Below are 15,814 nucleotides of genomic sequence, written 5' to 3' on the forward strand. Positions count from 1 at the left end.
ACCAACATCCCTAAACGATGTAACAGGCTATAGTGATTTCTTGTGTATACCGATATTTTATTTTTCAAAAGGTGCTGCTTTGTTTTATGAAAAACTTCTTACACATAAACGTTTTGTGTGAATAGTTTGGTATTTTCGATATTTGAGCACATCAATTTTTTGTCGATTTTCGACGATCACTAGGGTGTGTCGACGTCCATTTATTTCTGATTCAGAAGCCTTAACTTGAAAATGTTTATTACATTTGATGCATTAAATGTTTGATTTGTATGAAAATATTCCAGGGATGAAATACATTACCTTCCACTCTTCTTTACACTACAGGGTACGGCATATTATGACGTCATTAAGTCTCGACTCAAACTGACATTAATTTGATTTACTCTCTTCACTCAATTATAACGAGGATGGATATGATGTCAATCAGATAATTACCCCAACGGGATCAAAAATGTAAGCTTAATGCCACCTAGGACTTTTCAATAAATAATAAAAATAATAATATATGTTTTCAATAAACGACGAGGAAATACTCATACCACAGGACAGGCTGCAGCTGGCCCCAAAACAAGATTATACGCTAGTACAGCGAAATTATTGCCCTTACAGACTCCAGCAACATAAGAGTTTACTAAAAGTGGAAAAGAAACAAGACATACAGCGAAAGAAAATCCTGACTTGAGTGTGTAATTAAACAATTACAATCATCGTCAGCTAAGTTAAACAGACATTAAACATGAAAAAGTGTGATCTTCACGGACATATGCTGAATCTGTGTGTGGAATCTGGATTTGAGTGGGCAAGACTTTTGATAAAATTATCTTATGTTATTAAAAAGTAACAAAATTCGTATAAATTGTACAAAGACAAGATGCTCTGGCAAGATGGCATAGAGATACTATTCAGATATTACGATTTATTGGTACATTTGAAATTTTTTTTTTAAATATAGTCTAGATATGACGAGTATTAATAAAATAAGCCAGCTTGATGACAACTTTGAGATGAGACGTTTTGGCTCATACTAATAATCTTATCAGATATGATCAATATTAATAGGATTACTCATTACATGAAAATTGTTTTAAGTTAGCAATTTTGCAAAATGCAATAAGAGAATGACATTTTTGAATCGTTAAAAAATCGTTACTGAACAAATATTTATCCGTTTTGAATGAATTTCTGTTGACTCTCATTCCAATTGCTCAACAGAAAATTATCTCCATTGTTTGTCAAATCGATTCGATATTTCCGTTTCAGAAGCGATTATGGCAATTATCGTGAAATTTATAGAATGAACGTTCCCACGGAGAAAAAAATACATCTGATGAAAAAAGGATTGACTTGAAGACCTCAGCTCACCCTTCACTGTAGTTCTAATTTTCGGAATTCTTTAAACCTCTTTGAAATTCTCTATTTAAATTTTAATCAAGCAGTACTTCATATCATTGCTTCCCTTTGAGGTGAAAATGAATGCAACTTCTAAACTAGAATGCTAATGTGGTTACAAAATAAAACAAGATTAACGTAACATGCGAAATGGCAGATAAAATTAAAACTGATTTAATTGGAAAAGGAGTTATCGTTTGAAAAGCTGCAAATTGCTTTATGTTTGATTTGAAAGTCAATATTTTTGTTTCCTCGACTTCTGGAAATCATAAATTGTATTATAAGGAAAGCTTTTTCTGCCGTTGGGTTTAAAATATTTTCAATGAAGACCAGAGGCTCGAACTCTCTTGAAATACAAAATTACAACAAAAGTAAGCTATGAAATAAGCATATAAATACTTGTTCATTACAAAAAAGAACAGTAGTCCTGTTCACAAAAAATCGTAAGAGTAAAATTAGTCGTAAGTCATGACGTCATAGTAAATAAATGTATTGCGACGTCATAACTTACGATTAATTTTACTCTTACGAATTTTTGTGAAAAGGGCCACAGATTTCTTGTGAATTTTAGTCAGGTTTGTCATGTTGCTACTGCCTCCAAGAAATTTCTTTCGGTTTTAAAATTTCATGGTCAAGAAAATTAATTCATTCTAATTGTATCCTTTTTTGGGATATTCATTTCAGTTCCTTAAAGAAAACAAATTTTCAGAATGTATTAACTTACAAATATGAAATTAAACACAATAAAAAAGTTTAAAAGTTTACTTACAGTCAATTTGTTGTTCTGAAAAAAACTTATCAAATCTTTGAGATATCATTGGCAATAAGGAAATAAATATCACATTAAGCTCTGTATAATAAGAACTTCATAAAAAAGACCTAACATGATAAAAGTATATTCAAGTTATTCTGTATTTCTTTTATGATTTGAGATATAGAATTTCATTGGTTATTTACCGAATTAAGATGTTATAGGATATTGAACAACATGGAATTTTTCCGTGATCAGAAAGTGTGTAAATTACTCTCCAAAGCTCGTTATCTAAAATTCATATTGCTATAGACCATTGATTTGTTTTCAGACTCTGCACTAAGTTTAAATAACTGCAATTAGTTGGAAAACGTTATCACCACTGAATCGTAGATAAATATTGGTGATTGGACATAATAATTATAACCCCTCAACCAATATATGACAATATGTTAGTTAGCTGTGGAAGTGGAAACTGTTCAGTCTGATCGTTTCCAAGGAGCAAAACATTGACTTTGCTAAAACAATATGATAGTAAATCGTACTCTGTTCTTGGATTTTAATGGTTATTGGTAGTCGAAGCTACTTTAGTCGTTATTGACTAAAGCCATTTTGTTATTCTTACATCATAGTATCGTGACAAATAATTGATTGGAGCAATTTCCCTTGATTTTACAGCCTTCTTAATCCCAACATGAATATCTCAAATACTGACAGCATCCAAATGTCTTCTGCCATGTCACAAGTGACTCAGGATACGGACTTAATATCAACAATGGCGATGGAATCAACATCTAGCTTCTTAAAGACAACCGTAACATACGCCATCAGTAACATAACAAACAGTAGCACGTTTCCTAATATAACAATTCTCAAACCGGCTCCAGCATGTACAGAACCAGGTAAGGAGATATATTTGAACAATTTGATTTGATTGTTTATTTCTCTTCTTAACAAGAAAAAATATTTTTGATAAACTTAGTTGGTACTATGACATTATTATCGTCGATCAGTCTGCAGTCCGTTATTCATGTAATTCCAAACTAAATACGGCTTTGATGAAGGGACGCATTTTGGTTTTGACTAAAATCGATTAGAAATTAAATTATAGGGATTGTTTTTAATCTTTGGCCAAGTATTGCTCGCATAACCAACTTTGGGGCACTTATCGCTTCATGAACCGCAATTATTAAATAGTTCTTACTTTTCTTTCTATTTTCGATGAAATGACTACTTATATATAACAAAAGGATCATCGCAGAAACGAAATCTTACAACTGCTTCTCTTCTAAATATACGCCTATGCGCAAATGATTTTGAATTATTGTCCAGATGAATGTCTATAAGTGATGAAGCTGTTAGTCATTCGTATTTTGTGAAGAATTTTGATTTTAAATTTTGGCGTTAAATTTTACTAAATCGAGGGAAGTGTAAAGATGTATTTGAGTAGAAAGTGCCCGTTTAGTCTAAAGATTGGGTGTCAGAAAGGTTAAATGGTTTGTTTCACCATTACTAGATGATTAATACATCGCTTTATTAATTGGTGGATTCCAATAAAACTTGAGTTGATTGAAGAGTATTAATTCTTGCAATTTCACTGCATTTGAATCAAGTTCCGCGCAGTGACAGACGTTCGTTTCCTCTCTTATTTACCGCTGCAGACAGGCCTTTCGAAATTGTTGGGTGTTGTTCCAATCATACTTCGTTTGACAATCGGATAACTTTGCGTACAACTATTCACTTTTCCCCGATTTGCAAGTTTTTTGCATTTTCTGAGAGGGCTGGCTGCAGCGCCTAGAGTGAATTTCGAACGTCAGACGCTATGTCGGAGCTTGCATTTGAATATGAGTTGATTTATATCCATTTTTATCTGGTTTCGTTAAAAATGATTCTATCTGACAAATGATATTTCCAGAACAAATTAAGACAGAACACATCTTTCCATTAAAGCTATCATGGAGCTGCATCGAATAAGACTATGAACAAATCACAGAAATCATAGATAAAGCTGTAAATACAATAATTAATGTTAAAAGCATTCGGTACTGCTAGTTCTCCGAGGAACAATTAAATTGTTAGTTGCGAAGCATTTAATTAAAGAAAGTACTCAATACAACACTTCAGCTTTAATGAACTTCGAGGCGTGATTGGAATTTTAAAGATATAATTCCGATGCTTAAGTATTTTGAAAAATTTTACAGTTCATTAATCCAAATTTTATTGACAATTGTTTCTATTAATTTTTTTATTATATTTTCTTTCAGCATTTCATGAGTTTCCACCAGATGCCTTTAATAACAAGCAAAGATTACACGGCGCCTGCCTTGTTCATTTAATGGTAGTCGTTTATATGTTTGCCGCCTTAGCTATTGTTTGCGATGACTATTTTGTAACTTCTCTGGACAAGATATGTCAGGTATTTATATATTGTCGGTTTTGTATATATTTGCCAGAGGTGAAAGAGTGAGAACTTACAATGGAGAAGTAGATTTAAAAATAAAAGAATAATTGAAAAAAATATGGAAATCTTGAAGTAAAGATTTTTTGGTTGGTTTTTGTTTTTTGTGTGTGGTGTCTCATTTACCACTTCAAGGTCTGTTAATGTTACCCACTATTTTGGTTTTTATCACATAGCGCCGCAATTTGATTCAGTAAATAATACAGGACTTATGGGACTTTTACATTTCAACATATGGCTACACATTGTTTGTTCACATTATACTTACTATATAGTAACAAACGGTAGAATAGAACAAATAAATTTAAATGTAAATGAAAATACCTTTCAATATAATAGTAATCTCTTGTTTTCTTGTAGGTGACTTAATCAGTTGTAGTCTTTCTTTAATGTCATCATGTTTGGTTTTTGGAATTAAACTTCTGTCAGATTTGTCATTAAATTGCTTACATAATTCCGCAGTAAACGTAATCTCCTTCGAATCCTTCTTTATGCCATGTTCACAAATGACGAGAATTAACTTATAGTACACGTATTTATACTTTCAATCTGAAAGCAACTCATACATCAGCTAAACTTTAAAAAAACTTTACAAAAACTTGGGTGAATTACTTGTACATATGTTGTACGTCTATTTTACTTCTAATTTGAAAAGAAATAATCATCTTAACTGTTTATAAATAATAATAATTCTTTATTGCAAAAGCTACAATCTATGGCAAATATAATTTAAATATATAAAAAAGCAGTAATGACATAATGACCTAATAGTATTTATATCATATGAAACAACATAATGCATATGCTACATCTATATTATAAGTTTAGTTTACTTACATATTTAACTTTTAATCAAATAAAACATTTAATATATACTCAATTAACAAGCATACAAATGCCGATTTTGTTTTCAATAATTGTAAAAACTGAAGAAAATCGGGAAATACATGTAACTAGTACACCAGTCGGGTATACTTTTATAAACTAAAGTTTAGTGAAATCCTAATTATTTGCTTATTTTTATATTTGAAGTAGTTTTAGAGTCATTTTAAGAATTTCAGCACACTTGGAAAGTGTATTAGAAACAAAGCACGAACAATTGCATGTTTTAACAGGTTTTAGAGCTATCCAATGCCATGACTTAACTCCAAAACTTCCTTTAAATTTAGTTATCTCCAGCAGACACTTTATGAAAAAAACATATAAATCTAGTTCATTGTGAGTTTCATTTCAATCAGAATAATTAAATTGGAAGGCACTCCATTTATAATAAATGAGAAAGATATTCATCTCCAACAATAATCGCGTCCTACTGAGTGTAACAGGTCGGTTCTGATTCTAAGTAGGAGTTTATCAAATTGCGTCGGATATTCTGATAATCAATTCTGCAGAGCAGTAATCTATTTTGAATAGTCTCTTCACAGTGGTGGAAGCTGTGAATAGTGGTGGTTGAAATTCTTATAACATGTTAACGATGAAATCAAACGTAATGATGGTTGAAGCAAGGGATAAATTAACAACAACAAAAAACGGGCTCAAAATAAATAAACAACACACACACATAAAAACTTTAAGTAAATAAGAAACCAACGCGTCACTATATAAAATCTAAGATCGTGGATGAGGAACAGAAGTAGAATAATCGACCTCTTAATAAAATAAATACCCATCAATTTGCCCATGATATATCCGGTAGTTGTAAAGAAGTATTATTTCCGAATATGCAAACCAGGATGCATCCTCTGACAAAACAAACAAGAAATATAGTACAATTCATTAAAACCAAAAATAACATACACAGAAGAATAATCTGTGCAAAGTCATGAATCAAATCGTTAAGTTAGGACACCCTAATTCAATTTGTTTCAGCAAAACATTTGACAAAAGTCGTTTTTAACTAATTCAGTGAGTAACAAAAATATACACTGGTTGAGATGTAATAATAACACATTTAAATGGACAATGAATGGTGTTGAATGAAACGTAATCGCAACAGCATATAAGCTTTAGTTGTTCTTTTTTCCATCCTCTTTTAGATTACTGTTATTTCGAAAGCAAAGCATGTTTACAGTCTTTGTTCTAATTGGGTTTGTGTATTTTGTGTTCTAAGTAATATGCAAGTCTCGTTTTTTAGTTACAATTTAGACGTGAAGTTTTATTGAGTCACCGACCACGGAGTGTCGGTGACTAATTGTTTTTACTCCGTATATTATTATTATTTTTATTTATTATTATTATTATTATTCCGTCTTTCTATCAATGAACTTATTCGGACAAATTCTCAGAAACCATGAGGCCAGTTTTAACGAACACATATTCGATATCTAAAGTTTTTAAAACTCCGAAAAAGGCGGCCATTTTATAATGGCTGCCAAATAAGGAAAAAAGGTCAAAATATGGGACATTGCAATATCTTGGAAACCTAGGTGCCTAGGAACTTGAAATTTGGTACAGTTTATTCTAGGAAGGAATGACATGCTAAATCTAAATTTTGGGGTTCCATGACCATGTGAAAGTTGCTGCTACCATGATGACTGATTCCGCCAAAACTTCAACGTGTCCTAATTTGGGTATAATTTGGATTTCTCAGTTTAACGTTTCGAGGCAATATGTGAAAGATTGGTGACTTGTCCCACGTTCCACGATACGTAAACTTTAATTATTATTACTATTATTACCATAAAGCTTAATTCTTTGTATTAAACATGGGGCAACAATGATGTTAGGACTAAGGTGGAACCTATCGGTACTGAATTTGGATTCCTATTTCGATATTTATGGGTTTTGAGTGCTTCTTGCATACACTTTTCTTTCGAACCTTGAACTTCCCCAGAAAAAATGTAATTGTTTCTAATGCAGCATACGAGAGGTAACTTCTTGAAATACGTGTTATATTCACATGATTGGCGATTTTGAGTTGAGCTATTTATTGACCACTCTGTTAGCAAATTTTTCATGTAAATTTATCTATCCACAATGCAGCAAGAAAAAAAAAGTAAATTGTCTTCACAAAAGAGTAATCCAATATTTGTATAAGGCTATCCATTACTCATTTATCCCATGCCTTACGTCAATCTATAGGAAATGATAAATGAAGTTTTACGTAAAGTTTTCGTACAACAACTCCATGACATTCTTCGTGATTCAATTTTATCGTTTTGTTTTGCGATTTCATTGATAATTAAACTATAGTTCATGAAAATATCAACAAAAGCTCAAATAAATTGAATTAGAACGGATTTCGAGGACCTTTCATAGCTACAGATCCTATGAATATTATAGTGTAAGTTGGAACGGAGCAGTTTTCATCGATATTAATCCAATTATTTATAATTTTAAGCAAAATTGTCGTGCTTGCTTGGTTATTACAGACATGTGTTATCCTTTATGTAGGACTTATCGAATTCTATTGGTATTTCGTTGTCAATAATATAGTATATATTGCGATAAAATTTAAAAACTTTACGTCACCCACAACATTTCTGGACATGAAATACGTTCGTTTCCTTTCTTACTAACCGCTTCAGAAAGCTTTTCGAAATTCTCTGGAATTATTCAGATCATAAGTCGTTTGACAATCGGTTAAAGTCGCGTAAAATCATTCACTTTTTCCCGACTTGCATTTTCTGAGAGGGCTGACTGCAGCATCTAGAGTGAATTTCGAACGTCAGACGCCGTTCCTGAGCTTGGACATAAAATGTTAATTATATCTGGTTGTTTTTTTTTTATTATTGAACCTTGACCTTAAGTCACGTAATCTTCTACCCAAATTATAATTGCATAGTCACATTTTTTATTTATTTATTGTTTTTTAAATCAATAAATAAATGCTTCATCATTTAACGATTTTTGTTAATATCATGTTTAAAATGTACTAAAGACAGTCCATTGGATTTAATTTCACTCTTAAAAGTTGAGAATCATCACAGTGAATTCATCAAATTAGTATGACTATACAAATGAGAAGGGTTTTTTTTAATTGATCATAAATAACAAACTATGATTTTGTTTATTAATATAAAAATAACAGATGTGGTGTAATTGCTAATGAGACAGTTATTCACCAAAAGCCAAGCAAAGAACAATTCTACAGATCACCATCCCGCCCTGTCGGACATTACTGCTATTTTTTTATTTGTTTGTTTTATGGATTGTTAGTCTGAATCGTTGAACATACACGCTCTCATTATTTTGTATATCACTGTATAATTGTACATGTATTGGGTATTTGCGCGCATCCGCGAGCATTTTCGACATACTTGTATTTGTAGTATTATGCATAAATATAAACTATGGTACTCAATAATTGTTATATATTTTGTTTTCTCAGAAACTGGGCTTCAGTGAAGATGTGGCAGGGGCTACCTTTATGGCTGCTGGCAGTTCAGCACCAGAGTTATTCACCGCTATTATCGGTAAGTTCTACAACAAATTATATTAATAAATACAGCATTATTTGAGAGCAAATGAACATTTTAAATGATGAAACCATAAACGAAACAAAACATCGAACAACAAGGACAAGCAACAAACGGCAGTTACTCACACTAAAATTCAAACATGACCCACATAAACTCAGAATAACAAAGTTAAGCATTTTATTTTAATCATGACTCTATTAGCTAAATTAAATTTAATTGTGTTTTCGTGATTTTTCTGCAGGTAGCTTCCTAGATGTTATTTTCTTTGCTTTTGTGGTTGTCTGTGTTGAAATATCTCAAAATAAGGAACCATAATGGAAACAGGAGGTTCTTAGCACTATAAAACCCGGTTTAACCCACCTGTCATATTGGTAATAACTGTACAAAGTCAGAACCATTGCCATGGTTTCCAACTTTGCGGTTTTTACCCTGATATAGCAATTTGTCAAACGGACTTTCATTTTTACTTTTCATTTTGACTAATCATTTTGATTATAGCCTTGATTTTATCAGGTCGGTAATTTTGTTATTACCTTTATTTCCATAAAGCCAAAATTGAGTTGTTACGATATATATAATAATGCAAATATAATCCTTTTATAATCCTATGTTCCAGGTGTATTTATTACGAAAGGAGATGTTGGAGTAGGCACTATAGTGGGCTCTGCCGTATTTAATATTCTGTTTGTTATAGGAATATGTGGTTTATTAGCCGGTCAGGTACAGTACCGTTTATATTAAAGATATCTAAGTCGTCGTAAAATATAGACTGACAAATATGCATTTGAACAAGTTTTGTCGAATAAACTCATCGTTTTTCGATTTTACTATTTTAAGATATCTCAAAGGAACCATTCGTATTTCCCTGATGTTCATATAAATATGACCAATCACATAAAACGATATTGTTATGTATAAACTTTTTCAACAATATTATTTTGTTAAGTCGTCAATTCGATAAGTGTTAAGTGATATTAGATGTAAAGGCTTTTAAGTTATTTTTATTGACTAAACTGTTATTAAACTGGCGGTTCCATTTTTCACTTACGGAAAGACTTAAACACAGTAGAGAGGCAATTAATAATGTCTAGCAGAGAAATCTCTGGACATGATTATAATCTACAAGTCAATAGTGCGTTCATCTAAATAAGAGGAAATCGTATATTCTGTCAATGTCTTTCGCAAAAAGTCAATAGAAAATATCCCTTTACTTAGTGGTAGATTAATGAGCTGTCATTCACATCACGGGATATAAATATAAATAAATGTGCCGTGTTTCCCTGTGGTCATTAGCAAGAAATAAGAAGTATACATCTGACACTAAAAGATATAATACGGCTTATCTGTAAAGCTTTTGTTATCTATTCGCACATATATGGTACTTTAAGAGTTTTTTAGAAGTTTAAAATTATGGTGTTGCCAGTCTGTCTATACAGTCTTAAATAGTTGATAATGAAGAGATGTTGGAATGGTCAAACGTTTCTAAATACACTTATAATAAATCATCTTATGTTATTTTCCAACGAATCATAGCTTTAAAAAGATAAATTTTAAATTAGTTATGATTTTGTAGATAAAAATTCTTTTTGAATTAATGTACTTTTTCATTCATGAAACTCCATGCTCAGGCGATCATTCCTATTACTAATAGGCAGACACAAATAATGAAGGTACCACCAAGGCTTTCCTGATTTTTCCAACATAGATATGCTTCCAGGAAGTCGTGTCTTAAGATGAAAGGATTCTTTTTAGTAACTCGCAGACAAATTTGATTTAGCAATGGAACACTTATATAGATAATAATATTTTATTAACTTCAGGAACTGTCTGGTGAATGATTTGATCGTGTATGGTTTCTCCTGTTGTTAATTCTTTATTGTGATGCTGCAAATAAGATAAAAAAAAAACGTTTTATTGTTTTTATTTTGGATTGTACATTTGCGTATAAGTTTTATGACTACAATTCATACCGTTTATTACTTGTAACTTAAGTATCTTCTGTCCTATTTTTGAAAGGTTAAATTCAAAACAATTTAACATAACCAACAAACGATCAATGATCAAGAGGTCAAGGTTACAAGCAATTAGTTAGCTTTTTTCTACTTAAAAAAAATCATGCCCTTTTTTCACATATAGGATTTCGGATTTTCAAAAAAATCCGGAAATCGATAAGACACAAACATAGTAATATATCACATTGGATGAACAGGCACGACCGATTCGACATCCAAACTAAATTTTATATTTTGTAGATCAATGATTCATCCCATCTAAGTTTCTCATTCTCATAACTCTAGTTTAATACGCTAGAGTGAAATTCTATTTATTTTATTTGTAGGTTGTAACATTGTCGTGGTGGATGATGTGTAGAGACTCCCTGTACTATTCGCTGTCTGTTATTGTATTAATATTGGTGAGTACTAATATTGGCAAACTATCAACACGTCTACTTTTGAGTAGTTAGTCTAGGTCGCCTTGGGGAATTCCATGTAAAAAGGTTACACTTCGGACATACAATTCTAAGTAAAGACATGAATAAACAGCTTATGAAGAAACACGAAAATAATAGCTCTGGCTTAGAAAGGAAGGCTTCTGTATAATTCTAAATGCTGACTGATTTTTTTACATTCATTTCTCATTAATGTTGAACATGAAAGGAAATCACTAATGTTTGATTCTATAACTAGTGTAATTTATATTATGCAAGAAAAGATTGTAGTTGTGTTTTGACAAGAAAAACTTTTCAGCTATAAATTATCCTTGCGCAATGAGATTTCTCCGATGCTTTGATCTGTAGAACTGTTCCCCGCAGGAGAATTTGTTATATATATATATGACATTTACATGCAACAAAGAAGCAAAGTTCCATATTTGGTTTCTCAAAAATAGACAGCCTACTACTTAAAACACTAAACACACGCGATCTATCTATTCTATTTCGCTTCTTGATAATGGAATATTATAGATTCATAAAATATTCAATTTGTATCCCGCAGATGTAAGAATGTTCATTGGGTTTATACATAAAGATGTACCTTTGTGTCGGTAGTAAGATATATCACAATACTTTAAACAAAGTAGTAAGAACGACTTTTTAATGAAAATTGAGATTTCTAGATTTAATAATTCAGTTTTCCTTTTTATCTTTTAATTTTCTTTCTTTTGTTAACGGTGGTTTTTGTATAAATCGATTATTTTTATAAAAAAAAACAAACAAACAAACAGCGTATCCATGAATACTTAAGCATATGAACAAGTCAATGATAATGCGCATATGAAATTCACTATTTTTGAAAATGAAATGAAATACTAGGAGGTGCAAAAATTAACAGATACTAAAACCAACACTAACTAAAATGTGAGCAAATCTCACTTAGTAATACCCCTGATTCCCAAAATGGTCAAAATATAAACAAGGTTGTCAAGCAGGTAGTTGGCGTTTGAAATTAAACCTAATATGTATATAGCTTTTCTTATAATATCAAGTGGCTGTGTCTGTAGAAGAAAAGTGTGACGAGATGGTAAGGACGAACAAATGGGCAGATATGATCAGTATATACCACATGCGTTCATTGCATATGAGTTAAAAACTCATTTTGTTATTATGTATCAACAAGCATTTTGTTACATTTTTCTTATAATCTTGCCTATATATTTGCAGGTAGTATCGGATGGAGAAGTCACGTGGTATGAATCGCTTATTATGCTTGTCCTTTACATAGGATATATTATTGTTATGAGGTATTTAGACATATCTTAATATCTTCTTCAAGTATCATTCATTACTTATTTATATTTTTCTATTAATCATTTGGTTTGAAAAACGAATAACTACGGGAAATAACGTTATTTTATATATAAATTGTCAAGAGACAAAAGTTAAGAAAGCGAAGGGGAAATAGCTTAAGTAGCTGTCTTTGTAAGAATCATGCAAAATATGAAAAATGTGATACACCCCAAAAATAGACTACATATTTATATTTTTGTAATTAAGTTGTTTTATGGGTCTATATTATGAAACGTGTAATTATTCAATCAGATCTGCCTGCTCTTAGGAGATAATCAACATTGCAAATCCAATAGATTCTATTGTGTTTGAGTGTCATTCATAGTTATCTCCCTTAATTTTGAAATTTACAGTGCATTCTATTTATTTTTTTATCTCCTAAGAACACGGGTTATTTGAAAAACCGAAAGTTACTTTCTGTTTACTATGGCAATTGAAGCAAAATATCAAAAATAAAAATATGTAGGATTTTACCCATGAATCACATTTTGCATGATTCTTAGCTGGAGTGATACTTAATCTATCATGATTGAAGGGTAATAGCAAAATTGCTGAACTGATTAAATCTAGGCAGTAGCCAAAAGGAAAGTCCTTATAACAAATGACAATATCCGAACAAATACCGTAAACTAGGAAAACCACCACATAATAACTTCACAGAAAATGCTTTGTCATTTAATCTGAGCAACCCACTTATAAGAAATTGGTCTGAGTATCATTAGAATTCAATTGTACGTCTCTAGAAACTACATCGCATATCTAATCAAATAAAAATCTGAAGAAAAATTTCTTTGAACAAAAATGAAATTTACACAACTAAAGATTGCATTTTCTTCCTTTACTCAGCGACCTTACAAATTTGAAGACAGGGGTCTAACCTAACCCAAATTTTATTTTCGGACAACGGGCAATCGCTCGACAATATAAGCCACTTATATGTTCAATCAAGTGCAAGTTGTTTTATGAAAGTCTCAACAAAATTACAATGCAATACTTCGTTTTGATCAATAATGTTTTCAAAACCAATAAAAAGAATAGTTATTTCTTTTCAACAATAGAAGTCAACGTAATTTCTATGCTATTTCTAACACAAAAAAAAAGAACCAATAACCTTAAACAATTCTTTTCAATTCAATACAACAATAGTATCTGAATCGGTGTTCAGTACATGGAGAACTACAGCAGTTCAAAGTTATGTTGAAATCAAGATGAAATTCCGGTATTGTGGTGATTGTTGCGTAGTTAGATTTAGATTAAAAGCCAAGAATATTGTTTTAAACCATATTCGTAAAGGCTTGAAATAAATAATAACTTCGTAAAAATCAATATTCTTATTGCTAATTTTGTCTTTTCGCACGTTGCCTTTTCACGCTTTAACACACAAAATGAATTATTTATAAGTACTGACTTTATTGGCGTTAATTAAAAAACACCATCTTTCCTTAAATGTTTTCAATGCATTTATTTATTGTTGTATGTATTTTCGTATATTTGCTGATATTTTATGTGTTTGTTTCAGAGGGTCCTAATGAAAAATATAAGTGTTCTAAATGGGCTTCTTTATATCAAGAATTACTTATTTTACTTACCTACTACTTACATAGTCGCATTTGATTTCGAGAAGAAATGATAAAGTAGCATCCAGTAGCCACCATAACGGTTACTTTACTAGATTATAATATATGTCATTTGTTTTCGTATTAATTAGTGTCAGCAAATTTCAAAATTTATTTCGTCGTATTTTTGTCGTACTTATATTTTTTAGATACAACGTGACATTACAATCGTGGGTTGCTAAAAAGATAGAGAAAATTAGGTCTTCCAATATATTACCAATAAACGGTGCTAAAAGAACCTTCCCTGGAGACTATGGTATAATTAAACTAATGTGTCCATATATTACAAAAAAAATCATAAAAAATAGACCCTTTTCTATTGTTTGTCATTTTCATAGAAATGTTCATTTATTTCGTTTGAATCTAGATTGCGTTAGTATTAAAAGTTACAGTTTCAGTAAAAAAACACTAACGTTGACTGGCATCTTTAATGCATATATTAAAATAGGTGTATAGTGAAATTTAAAAGAATAATCATGTAAAACTTAATTTCAAAATTAAAACAGATGTCACTGATTTGTATCACTTATTTTTATAAATTGTGTACACTTCCCACCACAACCCGGGGATAACTGATAAATTTAAGATACGGGACGTGCGGCAAATTCGGATGAAGTTTCTATTTCAGAAGTTGAAATTTCTGGTTTACATTGTAATATTTTCCGCAGATTTTTTGGATTAAATTGTCTAATATCTGTATTTGTTCAATGATTACAGCCATTCTGACTTTTCTTAGACTCATCCTAGCCTTTCTTACTCTTTATTTGTCATATTAAATTTACTGATGTATCTGATGAATAGTAACCATATTAATCTGATTATGACTTATATTCAATTTTACTAATGATATAGACCTGTTTGTTTGAAGAGGTTTTTACAGATGAAGATGATGATGTTTTTACAACAATTGAGACTAAGAAATGGCGAGACAAAGATCTTCCAGCCGATGAATATGCAAAATCTACGCAAATCAAGTAAATATTCATAAAAAATATGTAAAGAACATGGTTATTTAAAGCAAATATGTATACTCTTTGGTGTTTCACGTAGAAATATACTGTCATTTCGATAGATCTAAACGTCGTTTTGCATTCCAACCTTGACTGTCTCTTTATATATCAACTTGGCTTGTATTTCTAGAAATGCAGAGGACACCTACTCTTTCGGAGTACCTGGTCCATGTACCAGTTTTTATGGAGATCGTTTTCCCCATTACTTTTTTACTTTTGTTTCGTTTACGAGTTTTTGGGTTTTTTTTATATTTTTTTTTTGTTTTGTTTTTTTGTTTTTTTGTTTTTGTTTTTTGTTTTGTTTTGTTTTGTTTTGTTTGTTTGTTTGTCTGGTTTTTTTTTGTTTGTTTCTTTTTTTTTTGGGGGGGGGAGGGGGTAATTT

General features: G+C 31.0%; 1 protein-coding gene across 2 annotated transcripts in view; it reads left to right on the top strand.

Annotated features, from left to right (window-relative positions):
• The window catches only part of LOC148625630 (sodium/potassium/calcium exchanger 4-like), a 42,321-nt gene that overhangs the window by 21,019 nt on the left and 5,488 nt on the right, over positions 1-15,814 (top strand). For both annotated transcript variants that reach the window (XM_088569263.1, XM_088569264.1), the window contains exons 2-9: positions 2,819-3,042; positions 4,405-4,556; positions 8,929-9,013; positions 9,636-9,739; positions 11,358-11,432; positions 12,681-12,760; positions 14,572-14,678; positions 15,291-15,396. In XM_088569263.1, the coding sequence (XP_088425389.1) occupies positions 2,835-3,042; positions 4,405-4,556; positions 8,929-9,013; positions 9,636-9,739; positions 11,358-11,432; positions 12,681-12,760; positions 14,572-14,678; positions 15,291-15,396 (917 nt within the window). In that variant the 5' untranslated portion in view covers positions 2,819-2,834. The remainder of the gene's footprint in view (positions 1-2,818; positions 3,043-4,404; positions 4,557-8,928; positions 9,014-9,635; positions 9,740-11,357; positions 11,433-12,680; positions 12,761-14,571; positions 14,679-15,290; positions 15,397-15,814) is intronic.

This window comes from Perna viridis, chromosome 2 (assembly GCF_037379345.1).
Source record: "Perna viridis isolate PV_CMFRI_1.1 ecotype Kerala chromosome 2, ASM3737934v1, whole genome shotgun sequence".
Classification (NCBI taxonomy): domain Eukaryota; kingdom Metazoa; phylum Mollusca; class Bivalvia; order Mytilida; family Mytilidae; genus Perna; species Perna viridis.